This window comes from Heptranchias perlo, chromosome 8, assembly GCF_035084215.1.
Source record: "Heptranchias perlo isolate sHepPer1 chromosome 8, sHepPer1.hap1, whole genome shotgun sequence".
Classification (NCBI taxonomy): Eukaryota; Metazoa; Chordata; class Chondrichthyes; order Hexanchiformes; family Hexanchidae; genus Heptranchias; species Heptranchias perlo.
This window is the reverse complement of record NC_090332.1, coordinates 28741941-28755883: the sequence shown is the minus strand read 5'-3', so window position 1 is coordinate 28755883 and position 13943 is coordinate 28741941. Positions and strand designations below refer to the sequence as shown.

Genomic DNA, 13943 nt, shown 5'->3' with positions numbered 1-13943 from the left:
CTGGATGTTGTTGAGCTTCTTACGTGTTGCATGAAGGTGAATGCTGAATATTCCATTACATTCCTGACTTGAGTGTTGTAGATGGTGGGGAGGCTTTAAGGGGTCAGGAGGTGAGCCACTCATTGCAGAGTACCCAGCCTCTGTCCTGCCTTGAACCACAGCGTTGATATGGCTGGTCTAGTTTAGCTTCTGGTCAGTGGTGATCTCTAAGATGTCGCTAGTGGGGGAACTCCACAATAGTGGTCCTGTTGGAGGTCAGAGGAGATGGCTGGGTTTTCCCTTCAGTTCCTGGTGCTTTTGTGGCACAAATGTTACCTGTCATTCTTCAGCCCAAGCCTGGATTTGGATTTTTATAGTCCTGCTTGAGATACCAGAGCATACCTGTCTAAACAATGTTTTATTAAAATTGCAGATTATACTGTGAAGATGAGAAACACCCCAAGCGTCTCTCATGTCAGACAGTTTTAGATGAAGCATTAGATGTAATCACACGTTCTGTAGCCCCAATCCTCCCTCATCTTGCAGAGGAGGTATTCCAGCACCAATCAAACAAAAAAGGTAGAATTTGTTTAATGCTGTGTTTAATCAATTTTATTTTGCATTTTGTAATATAAAATGAATTTCCTTGTGATTCAAAATACATTGAATGCTTGTCTAAATCAAGATTAAATAGACAACAAGCTTCTGATATTGTTCCTTGGTTATCTTTCAGAGCCTCTGAGTGTGTTTCGCACTGGCTGGATAAAGAGCAGTTCTGTTTGGAGGAAGCCAGGTGTAGTGGAGGCTATTGAGGGTGCTTGTGCAATGAGAGATAGCTTCTTAAGCTCTGTCTCTGGCAAAAACACAGCTGAGTATGATGTAACCGTTATCATTGAGCCTAGCCTGCTGCTTGAGCTGATGGAGGTAATTCTAGCCAACTTCGGAAGAAATTGTGATAATTTATATAAATTTAGTTTTTTCAGGCATTTTATTAATCTGAGAAGACAGAAATTAGACATTGTTACATCAGTTTTTTGGGTGAAAAGTGAGTGTTAGGGACACGATTTTCAGATCAGGATCTCTCATGCCTGATTTCCCCTGACAATTTGGTTCGGACAACTTTTAGTCCACCCGGGCGATCGCATATGCGAACATACGTACAGTGACAGACAGGAAAAGACCCTCTGGTCCATCCAGCCTGTCCCCCACAACTGTGATGCATCACAATACATAGACTCCGTACCCCAACTGAAACCATGTGAAGAAGTGCTGGTCTTATCAAATTGGGGTGCTCTGCCTGTTGAATTGTGGGGTTGTAGGAGGTGGGGGTGTAGGAGGTGGAGCAGCAGCAAGGAAAACAACAGAGACCTGCATCTGATGGCACGAGGGCGAAAGAGGGGGTGGTGCAGGAGCACTTGCACCATGCGGATCTTCTGCAACAGAATGTCCTACTTCAACTTAAGTGAAGAACAGTGTGTCCGGCGGCTGCAGCCCAGCACCACGGCACACTCAGCACTGCCTGTGACTATAAAGGTCACGGTGGCCCTGAATTTCTATACCTCAGGGTTATTCCAGCCTGCAATAGGTAACAGGTCAATTTGCAGTCCTTTGCTGCGTAAGGCAGGTCACAGATGCCCTCTTCGACAAGCGGAACCATTTTATCACCTTTCCTATGGAGGCAGCCAAACAAGAGGAGCGAGCTCTGGGCTTCGTCCAAATTGCTGGTTTCCCACAGATCCAGGGAATTATTGATTGTGCACACATTGCCCTGTGACTTCGTATGAAGACCCTGGTATTTAATAGGAAGGGCTTCCAACTCTGTGCAGCTGGTGTGTGACCAGAGGCAATGGATCTTGCAGGTCTGTGCCTGGTTTCCTGGCGGATGTCATGATGCTTTTGTCCCGCACCAGTCCTTAATCCCCCCTCTCTTCTACCCAGACCATCAAAGAAACTATCTTTACTAAATCGTCATTAAAGAGAAGCTGCCTTGTCTCAGTAATTTGGAAGCCAAGTACAATGTCCATTTTAACTGTTCCCTTTAAAAATGCTGACCGACCTAGCTGGTGAGTCATGGTTTTTGATGTATCTCATCAACTAGCATACAATGTTTATAATCCGTTCAGTTCTACAACATTTTACAATATTTTATTTGAGCGATCCACATAGTTATTTTGTTGTACACAAGAAATCAGAAAACCATTGCACCATGGAATGGTGTAATGTGTGCTTATGGTCACTGTCTCTCCACACTGCTGATTTCTAGTGCTACGGGAAAGAAAAATGGGAGAGAATCGCCATTGGACCACTATTGTGCACCTATTGGTTAACAAATTACACGTCATTAGTTGGTGCATGGTCCAGGCTGTACCCCTATTGCCTGCAACAAAAACCATGGGAACAAGTGCGTGTTCTATTTTTAAAATATCTTCAAGGTCCATTTTTGTAAATATGTTGGCATATAGCACATTTTTACATATAAAGTGGACATGGGTTTTGGACTCAATTTAGTATATAAAAGACTGCATCTCCGGTTTAAAAGTATGGCACTCTACATTCTAAGTTTACCTGTTTCTTGTCTCAAGAGGTTGCAGGATGAGCAAATATCCAGTACTTCACAACTGAATGAGCTAATGATGTCATCACGCACTACTTTACTTACTAGTGTTCCTCGTGACTTGCCTGCAGATACAGATCTTATTGGAGGAAAGTTTGTAATCAATTTAGAAGGTAAACTAGCTTGATACAGTCACTGTTTCTTGTAATGGACCATCATTTTTGAACCTTAAATTTCCCTTCAACTTTGAATATATTTGAAGAAACTATTTGTTATAAGTAATAACTGGAAGGTTAGATCAAATTAGAAGGGGAGTTTAGTGGGAATACACTAAAAATAACTGACTCCATAGTATAATTCAAATATCAGACTACGTTGCAATTTTATCTTGTAAAAGTTCTTTTCCACACAGTGGGTGGTATAAATTGGATGAAGAACTGATAAGCTGCTGTTCACAGTAGAATAAATAATTATCGACTAGCAGATTGCCATTAGGATCAATTTTGAAACAGCTTATTCTGGAAATTTGGGTATGGAGTTGGTTTTGTACTGAGGTTCATATTTCATAATTAGTTTTGTTAACTTAATTAATTAGCTTGAGCTTATGGAAATTGAGATATTAGCTAGTGTTACCAACACACCATTTAAAATTACAGCATCCTGTAATATTGAAGTTTGATTCAGTAGTTACTTCCTGAACTAAATATTTAACGGGATGTAACCTAATGTTTTTATTGTTTTATCCATTAAGGTGGAAATTGTGAATTTTTAAAAACAAGTATAGTCTACTGATTGCTTAAATTAAGTTATTGTGTAATTCATTTTTAATGTAAAAAGCAAATAACAGTGGGAATTTGGTGTTTGAACATCAATTTAATTTTAATTCAATTTTTTTTAAAGAGAAGTAGACTGTAGCATCACTGGAGACATCGGCTTGAAAGGGTTACTCAGCCTGACAGCATCAGGAAGCTGAAGTAAAAATTGATGTTGAAACATTCTTGGATTTATGACTGTATATTAATTCTGCTCCCTTGTATGGTTAGGGTCATGAGCTCCTTCAAGTCAAATGCCTTGAAGATGCAATGAGCATTCATTATTTAACAAAAAAATTAATGGGGAGAAAAAAATTGGACTGAACAAAAGGATGCTAAAACCACTTGATTTTCAAAACGAATTTCACAACTGAAGTACAGAAATGTATAATTTTTATATTTGTGAATTCTTGTACGTATCTTGCAAATCTCCCATTGGCCTGGCTTTGTAATTAAATTATCCTCAATTTAGTGCAGCCAAGGTTTGTATTAGTCATAAAACCTATTCTACTCCCTCAATGCCTAAAGCAGTAATGGGGACAAGGTCAGGAGAGGACATAAAATTGTTATAATGATAAAGAAATAATAAATGGCAATTCTTAACAGGGCAATTGGAGGAAAAGAACTGAAGGTAGTCTTCGAGGTGATACCAAAGTGATTTTTCCCTGTAGGAAGAACTGTTCTGTAAAGATTATAAGAATGAATGTTTTTGTATGCAAGAATTTTTCATATTTACATGGAAATGTAATTATTCCTAATTGCTTGACAGGCGGCGATATTTGTGAGGAATCATCATATAAAGTAATTGTTGAAACGGCTGCCAAAGAAAGATGTCCTCGATGTAAGAAATACACATCAGATTCAGCATTAACACCTTGTCCTCGTTGCCTGGAAGTCATTGCTGGAAAATGGAGTGCTTAATTTATATACCAAGAGATAATGGTTAATGTAAGCACTGAAGGAAACAAGGATGATGGGCTAATATGCAATGTGAAACTAGCTTTCACCACAAATGGCTAGTGCTATATATTTCATATTCACATCCCTGCCTCAGAGGTATTGAGTTCTCCTTGAATAGTTGAGTTTGATGGGGTTTTATCAAATCTCCCATTTGAAAGTCATACAAATTATAAATAACTATTCACTTGGTAATTGTGGCTTCATATGGCTTTAATATAGCTGAATATTAAAGATTATGCAGGTGAACCAAAAATAAGACTGACCAGTGGCTGTAATAAGCAGTTCCATTTGAGGCAAGCATTTGGTTGGTCAGCATTGCAGTGGAGAATGAAACTGGATTCTGACTTTTTGCTTCAAACTATTTCCTGGTTTGAGGGTGAAATGATTAAACTTTGTAGCTTTAAACAACTTCATCACAGCTACCATTTCAGAATGAACTACAGTTGTACAGAAGGAAGAACAATCCACATGGGTAATTATTAGATTAACCATGAAGTTAATTTCCAGTTTCCCCTGACTATATAGTGTTGGATAAGGTGAAAGTTTCTACATTTTTGAATTAACAAATGCTCCAAACTTGTATAATATTCACAGTCTAACTTGTATATGTTATGATCATGTTTGTAGCCTGAATTAATTAGGAAACAAAATGTACACCAGGTAACCATCTATATTGCTTGTCATAGTTTAGGATAAGGAATTAAGTGGGATTGATGAGTAATAAAAAAAAATTGAACATTTTTATACAAAATAAGGTTTTCTGGACTCAAGAAACTTTTGACATTGTTGTCTCTCATTGAACTTTAATTTAACTCTTGTTTACTTAGAAGTAAACAGTAACAGGGAACTAGGAAAATGTAACATTTAGTGTACAATAATCAGTTTGTATTGGATTAGCCCCAGCTATTGGATACTTGTGGGTTCTGTATGTCAGAAACTATAGTTCTTGTATCCATTGTGTGTACACCAGACTCAGCAAGGTGGTGAGGAAAACCCCCAGTGGTGGAAAGCTTTGCGAACCATACTTTAAGTCATCTGTTCCTTACAAGCATGCTATGCTTACCATATGTCATGTCTCAAATTACTCATCATCTGTATCCCAAAATATTACTTTCTGAAAGAAATTTATTAAGTTTGTATTTGAATGAATCAACAATATCTGCTCCCACCGTCTCCCTAGGGAGAGTCATAGAGTTATACAGCACGGATAGAGGCCCTTCGGCCCATCGTGTCCGCGCCGGCCATCAAGCCCTGTCTACTCTAATCCCATATTCCAGCATTTGGTCCGTAGCCTTGTATGCTATGGCATTTCAAGTGCTCATCCAAATGCTTCTTGAATGTTGTGAGGGTTCCTGCCTCCACAACCCTTTCAGGCAGTGAGTTCCAGACTCCAACCACCCTCTGGGTGAAAAAGTTCTTTCTCAAATCCCCGCTAAACCTCCCGCCTTTTGCCTTGAATCTATGTTCCCTTGTTATAGAACCCTCAACAAAGGGAAAAAGCTCCTTAGTATCCATCCTATCTGTGCCCCTCATAATTTTGTACACCTCAATCATGTCCCCCCTCAGCCTCCTCTGCTCCAAGGAAAACAAACCCAATCTTCCCAGTCTCTCTTCATAGCTGAAGCGCTCCAGCCCTGGTAACATCCTGGTGAATCTCCTCTGCACCCTCTCCAAAGCGATCACATCCTTCCTGTAGTGTGGCGACCAGAACTGCACACAGTACTCCAGCTGTGGCCTAACCAGTGTTTTATACAGCTCCATCATAACCTCCTTGCTCTTATATTCTATGCCTCGGCTAATAAAGGCAAGTATCCCATATGCCTTCTTTACCACCTTATCTACCTGTTCCGCCGCCTTCAGGGATCTGTGAACTTGCACACCAAGATCCCTCTGACCCTCTGTCTTGCCTAGGGTCCTCCCATTCATTGTGTATTCCCTTGCCTTGTTAGTCCCTCCAAAGTGCATCACCTCGCACTTTTCCGGGTTAAATTCCATTTGCCACTGTTCCGCCCATCTGACCAACCCATCTATATCGTCCTGCAGACTGAGGCTATCCTCCTCGCTATTTACCACCCTACCAATCTTTGTATCATCAGCGAACTTACTGATCATACCTTTTACATTCATATCCAAGTCATTAATGTAGACCACAAACAGCAAGGGACCCAGCACCGATCCCTGTGGTACCCCACTGGCCACAGGCTTCCAGTCACAAAAACAACCTTCGACCATCACCCTCTGCCTTCTGCCACTAAGCCAGTTTTGTATCCAAAGTGCCAAGGCACCCTGGATTCCATGGGCTCGTACCTTCTTGACCAGTCTCCTGTGGGGGACTTTATCGAAGGCCTTACTGAAATCCATGTATACCACATCCACTGCGTTACCCTCATCCACACGCCTAGTCACCCCCTCAAAAAATTCAATCAAATTAGTCAGACATGATCTTCCCTTGACAAAGCCATGTTGACTATCCCTGATTAATCCTTGCTTCTCCAAGTGGAGACTAATTTTGTCCGTCAGAATTTTTTCCAATAATTTTCCTACCACTGATGTTAGGCTCACTGGCCTGTAGTTCCCCGGTTTTTCCCTACTCCCCTTCTTGAATAATGGTACTACATTAGCGGTTCTCCAGTCCTCTGGCACATCCCCTGTGGCCAGAAAGGTTCTGAATATATGTGTTAGAGCCCCCGCAATCTCCTCCTTTGCCTCACACAGTAGCCTGGGATACATTTCGTCCGGGCCTGGGGATTTATCCATTTTTAGGCCTGCTAAAACCGCCAATACCTCCCGCTCGATGTTAATATGTTCGAGTATATCACAGTCCCCTTGCCGTATTTCTATGTCTACATCGTCCTTCTCCATAGTGAAAACAGATGCAAAAAATTCATTTAGAACCCCTCCTACATCTGCCGGCTCCACACACAGATTGCCATTTTTGTCCCTAATGGGCCCTATTTTTTCCCTAGTCATCCTCTTACCCTTAATATACTTATAAAACATCTTAGGATTTTCCTTTATTTTGCTCGCCAGTGTTATTTCATGGCCCCTCCTTGATCTCCTAATTTCTTTTTTAAGTATCCCCCTGCACTTTTTGTACTCCTCTAGGGCTTCCTCCGTCTTTAGCCTTTTGTATCTGCCAAAAGCCCTCCTTTTTTTCCTAATCCATTCTCGTATATCCCCTGACATCCAAGGTTCCCTGGAGTTCTTGGAACCACCCTTGACCTTTACGGGAACATGTTGCCATTGTATGGTCTCAATCTCCCTTCTGAAAGACTCCCATTGCTCCGATGCGGATTTTCCTACAAGCAGCTGATCCCAGTCCATTTTGGCCAGATCCTGCCTTATCCTATTAAAATCGGCCTTCCCCCAATTTAGAACCTTTATTTCCGGCCCCTCCCTATCCTTTTCCATGACCACCTTAAATCTCACCGAATTATGGTCACTGTCACCAAAGTGCTCACCTACTAGCACTTCTTCCACTTGGCCGGCCACATTCCCTAGAATTAGGTCCAGTACCGCCCCCTCTCTTGTGGGACTTTCTACATGCTGGCTCAAAAAGCTCTCCTGGATGCACGTTAAGAATTTTGTACCCTCTAAGCCTTTTACACTCTGAGTATCCCAGTTAATATTGGGGAAGTTGAAATCCCCCACTATTATTACCCTATTGTTTGCACAATTTTCTGAGATTTGCCTACATATCTGTTCCTCTATCTCCCCCTGACTGTTTGGGGGCCTATAGTACACTCCCATCAAAGTGCTTGCCCCCTTTTTGTTTTTAAGCTCCACCCATATGGCCTCATTAGAGGAACCTGCTAATATATCATCCCTCCTTATGGCAGTTATTGATTCTTTAATTAATATTGTGACCCCCCCTCCTCTTATACCTCCCCCCCCCCTGTCTCGCCTGAAGATTCTGTACCCCGGAATATTGAGCTGCCAGTCTTGCCCCTCCCTCAACCATGTCTCTGTGACAGCAACAATATCATACTCCCATGTGTTTATCAACACCTTCAGTTCATCCACCTTATTCGCAAGACTCCTTGCATTAAAATAGACTGTTCCATAATTCCATACTCACTCACTGAAATGTTTCCACAGCTTAGTTTTGAATTTACCCTCCCATTCAAGGGCAAGGTGAAATCGCTCATCATGGTCTACATTATCTCGTCCCTTTAGAATCATAAACCTGGCAATAATATCACCTCAACCTTCTCTCTTCCAGTGAGAACATGCCTAATTTACGTAATCGCTCATCATAATCCAATCTCTCCATCCACTCAATCTTAATCTGTGCTTTGTGGTGGTGAAAGGAAATGGTGTCAATTAGTTCACAACTGGTTAAGAACATTAGGTGCAGGAGTAGGCCATCCGGCCCCTTGCGCCTACTCTGCCATTCAATAAGATCATGGCTGATCTTTGGCCTCAACTCTGCTTTCCTGTCCGATCCCCATATCCCTCGAGTCCAAAAATTTATCTATCTCGGTCTTATTCAATGACTCCGCATCTACAGCCCTCTGGGGTAGGGAATTTCAAAGATTCACGACCCTCTGCGTGAAGTAATTTTTCCTCATCTTGGTCCTAATTGACTGACTCCTTATCCTGAGACTATGCCCCCTAGTTCTAGACTCGCCAGCCAGAGGAAATAACCTCTCAGCATCTTCTGTCAAGCCCCCTCAGAATCTTTTATGTTTCAAATGAGATCACTCCTCATTCTTCTAAACTCCAGAGAGTATAGGCCCATTCTACTCAATCTCTCCTCATAGGACAACCCTCTCATCCCAAGAATCAATCTAGTGAACCTTCATTGCACAGCCTCCAAGGCAAGTCTATCCTTCCTTGGATAAGGAGACCAAAACTATACACAGTACTCCAGGTGAGATCTCACCAAAACCCTGTACAATTGTAGCAAGACTTCCTTACTCTTATACTCCAACCCCCTTGCAATAAAGGCCAACATACCATTTGCTTTCCTAATTGCTTGCTGTACTTGTACGAGGACACCCAGATGTCTCTGAACACCAACATTTAATAGTTTCTCACAGTTTAAAAAATATTCTGCTCTTCTATATTTCCTCCCAAAGTGAATAACCTTACATTTCCCCACATTATACACCATCTGCTACCTTCTTGCCACTCACTTAACCTGTCTGTATCCCTTTGCAGACTCTTTGTCCTCACAGCTAACTTTCCCACCTAGTTTTGTATTGTCAGCAAACTTAGATACATTACTCTCAGTTCCTTCATGAGTCATTAATATAGATTGTAAATAGCTGAGGCCCGAGCACTGATCCTTGTGGCACTCCACTAGTTACAGTCTGTCAACCTCAAAATGACCCGTTTATCCCTACTCTGTTTTCTGTCCATTAACCAATCCTCTATCCATGCTAATTTTACCCCCCAACCCATGAGCCCTTATCTTGCGTAGCAACCTTTTATGCGGCACCTTATCGAATGCCTTTTGGAAATTCAATATACTACCTCCACTAGTTCCCCTTTATCTACCCTGGTAGTTACATCCTCAAGGAATGCTAATAAATTTGTTAAACACTATTTCCCTTTCATAAAACCATGTTGACAACTGCCTTAAGAATAGATTCCAGCATTTTCTTGACTACTGATGTCAGGCTAACTGGCCTGTAGTTCCCTCCTTTCTTGAATAGCAGGGTAACATTTGCTACCTTCCAATCTGCTGGAACAATTTTGGAAGATCACAACCAATGCATCCACTATCTCTGCAGCCACCTCTTAGAACCCTAGGATGTAGGCCATCAAGTCCAGGCGATTTGTCGGCTTTTAGTCCCATTAGTTTGACTAGTACTTTTTCTCTACTGATATTGTTTTAAGTTCCTCACTCTCATGTTCCCCGCTGTTATTGGTATGCTTTTTATGGCACCTACTGTGAAGACAGATACAAAATATTTGTTTAATGTCTCTGCCATTTCCTTATTCCCCATTATTTCTCCTGTCTCAGCCTTCAAGGGACCAATGTTTATTTTTGCTACTCTCTTCGTTTTTACATACTTGTAGAAACTCTTACAATTTTTTTTATATTTCTTGCTAGTTTACTCATTCTGTTTTCTCCCTTATCAATTTTTTGGTCATTCTTTGCAACATTCTATAAGTCTCTTCTTTTAATCTAATACCATCCTTGTTTAATTAGCAACGGATGAATCGCTTTTCCTGTGGAGTTTTTATTTCTTAATGGAATATGTATTTGTTGAATTCCAAAATATTTCTTTAAATGTCTGCCACAGCTTATCTACTGTTATATCTTGTAATCTAATTTCCCAACCAACTCACCCCTCATACCTATGTAATTGGCTTTATTTAAGTTTAAGACTCTAGTTTTGGACTTAAGTCTGTCACTCTCAAACTCAATGTGAAAGTCTATCATATTATGACCACTCTTCCCCAGAGGATCCTTTACTGTGAAATTAATTAATCCTGTCTCATTACACAAGACAAGATCTAAAATAGCCTGTTCCCTGGTTGGTTCCACGACGTATTGTTCTAGGAAACTGTCTCGAATGCATTCCATGAACTCATCCTTCAGACTACCTTCGCCAAGTTGATTTGTCCAGTCTGAGAAGATTAAAGTCCCCCATGATTATTGCATTAATTTAGTGGAAAACAGCAAGTTAAATTTCAGACACCAGGTCCCAAACAATTCAACCAGAATTATACACCCATTAAAATGAACTGGCAGAAACCTTTGGGCTGAGGATTGCAAAAGTGGAGATTTTTGACCTTATCTTTACAGAAGAATTTAGCTCACAATAACAATTACATTACAGCCATTTTAAATTGGATTTTCTACTTTCCTGCCAAGCCATCAAATACTTTGTTTAGATAGCCTTTTGTCACCAAATATCAGTGCTGGACTAAATTTTCAACTAGTCAAGTTTAATAAATATGCTGTCATAGTAGTGTTTTTTTACTCCCTTAGCTACTACTGAAGTTGTCCAACAACACTTCTGCCTCATTGGCAGAGGACTGAAAATCTTTTTTGTAACTCTTAATCTGATAGGATTACCCCTCTTACACCTACCTTTTCCTTTAAATATAAATTATTAGAGCTTGTTATAGTCACTGGTGAATTGGGGGTCAATTTGTATTATACACTTGCAAGTACTAACTGCAAAGTCAGGCTTTACATCTCAGTGCTGCAATTTTTTGCTCTAGTTATTTATAGACCATGTAGTTATTACCTTTCTCTTCAGTTGGACCTTAACCAAAAAGACAGTTTCACAGCATTGTTTAGTGTATTTTAAATAAACTAGTTCACAGCTTCAATCAAATATTTCAACTATCACATACAGGCACTGTACTCCAATTATTGGTACAAAAAGTAAACAACATTCATTCTTAGAGCATAAACAAAAAGCAACTCAGCATGGGTTCAATTGTGTTTATTTGGTTAATGAGCAATAATTTACAATCCTACACAGTTGGTTTATGCCCACTGATTAGTGTGGAAATGTGTCAAACTGTACACCTCATCATTGGTGTCTGATCACTGTTCATTTTATTACATTATACAAATGCATATTGTTTTAGAGCAAAAAAATTGAGGGAATAAAAACTTTTGTCTTTACATTAACAAAATAAACTCCAAAATTTTGCCTTTTGTTAGTGTGACAGAAGTTACATGACATAAGGCTTCATTACTGTTTATTAAATCATCATCACTATTCTTGGTATGTGGTTTGGGTTATCTACTGCTACAGAGAAAAATATATCGCAAAATTCCTCTATCCTTTTTCAGCTCCAACAGTGGGATTCAAAACCACAAGTGTATGGCTTTCACTATAAATATCCAGAAAATAAGACCACACACTATAACTTATTCACTACATAATACCTTGAGATACAGACTTGCTTCAGCTGATATCTATTCTGCATAGCTATTGCAACACAATATGGTATCTTCTGAGACTGATGCCATCTTTTAGCAGTAAAATGACATAGCTGAAGCAAAGCTCACTGGTATATAAACATGGACATGCAAAATGTATTTGGGCATTAGAATATCAAACATAATAGAACAGGAAACTAAAGAGTCTAACAGAACCCTTTCTGTACCCATCTATAACAATAACCATTCAAGAACATGATTATTTGCAACAGAAAATGGCTCATTTACATCAAAATGATCCAAGCTCTTCACAGCTGGTCAAATCTGAAGACCTACTTAAATAAAAATTGGCCAACTCTTGTCACAAGGAGGATATGGCTTCGACTGCTTCTAACAGATGCAGCACCAGGCTGTATTGGCCATGGTTTTCAGGTAAGAGTTCTATCACCTTGCTCACCAGTCTAGCTGTTGCTACAATTGGCACATCTGTGTTCTGAAGATCCTGAGGATCCTGGAAATTGTACAAAATGTGATTAATAGAAGGTAAGAATGTTGGTCACGCACAATACACCAAATATTTTAAATACTAGAAAAGGATGATGAGCTAATGACATTTTAAAGAGCTTCAAAACTATCACTTAATTTTCATGGGGGTTCTGGTAATCCACAGTAACTTTGGCAGAAGATCGACAGAAATAGTAGATGATTCAGAGAACTCCCCCAGAAATTCAACTACTAAGTGCTTTAGGTTATTAAAACCCAGTCTAGGAAGCTGGTTTAAGATTCCATGCTGTAATGTTAACCTGTTCCATAGTTATTGCTCGCCCATGTCAAATCTCCACACAACCTTACAGCTCTTCAACTGTCTCTCATACTTGCCCATAGTTCAGCAGGATACAGTCAAGATCTAACTTACATTTTAAAGCCTTGTAAGATTTCACATGACTGATACAAACCTGGTCACTTACTGACACCTAGGATGGCAGACAGTGATCCCCTGTACTTTGGGAAGTACAGCAGTATGATATTTTATTCACTGGGAGAGGAGATGACAGTGCTGACTGCTGAATCAGTCACCAGTTTGATACGTGTAAGCAGAACGTTAGCTGATACTGCAGTGCTAATCAGGAATACGCCAGAGGGATAACAGCTGTGGGTAGTTTAACCTGGTAAGCCACTGGCAATGCCATCTCTGGGTTACAAGTTAGCTGCATACAGCAAAAGGTAGCCAAGAGCTGCAGCTATAATCTGGTGCTTGCTCATCTTCCTGGCATGTCTTCAGTCATATATCACTTCAAACATTAAATACAATAAATTTGTTTTTCAAATATGGTAAGGGTTAAGTGAAAATTGGCCAAAAAATTGTTGCAAATGCATACAAATAGAAATTGCAGAAATATGGAACAAAATCTCAAATGAAAACAAAAAAGAGAGACTTGATAATTAAGAGGTGCTTCATAGGCTGAGCTTTTTGTTGCTCACATTCCATATGGTCACATAAGGAAAAAAATAGCAAATCCAACATAAAAGATACAGCATCGAGAGAGGTGTTTTTGCATTAAATCTGAGGTTGTAAAGCACAAAATGTGCAGACACGTTTCAGCTCATGAAAATATATCTGACCACATTTACAAAAGCAAAAATGCTGTTTTGCACATTAAAAAGAAGTGTGTCCAGGACCGACTCTTCCACTTCTGTGTTTCCCCTGCACATTTGCTCAAAGCACTGTAGAATGTATCTTGTCAAAATGTTAATATTGCCCTATGGTAATCGAGTTGTCCAT

At 40.0% G+C, this 13943-nt stretch overlaps 2 protein-coding genes across 4 annotated transcripts in view; one reads left to right on the top strand and one right to left on the bottom strand.

Moving 5' to 3' along the window:
* Nucleotides 1-5059, top strand: part of iars2 (isoleucyl-tRNA synthetase 2, mitochondrial) — a 64858-nt gene extending 59799 nt beyond the window's left edge. The window contains exons 20-23 of the mRNA XM_067988878.1: nucleotides 413-558; nucleotides 713-903; nucleotides 2562-2706; nucleotides 4115-5059. Coding sequence (XP_067844979.1) covers nucleotides 413-558; nucleotides 713-903; nucleotides 2562-2706; nucleotides 4115-4266 — 634 coding nt within the window. The 3' untranslated portion in view covers nucleotides 4267-5059. The remainder of the gene's footprint in view (nucleotides 1-412; nucleotides 559-712; nucleotides 904-2561; nucleotides 2707-4114) is intronic.
* Nucleotides 5060-11699: 6640 nt separating this feature from the next.
* rab3gap2 (RAB3 GTPase activating protein subunit 2 (non-catalytic)) overlaps nucleotides 11700-13943 on the bottom strand; it is a 95434-nt gene continuing 93190 nt past the window's right edge. For all 3 annotated transcript variants that reach the window (XM_067988876.1, XM_067988877.1, XM_067988875.1), the window contains exon 35: nucleotides 11700-12671. In XM_067988876.1, the coding sequence (XP_067844977.1) occupies nucleotides 12522-12671 (150 nt within the window). In that variant the 3' untranslated portion in view covers nucleotides 11700-12521. The remainder of the gene's footprint in view (nucleotides 12672-13943) is intronic.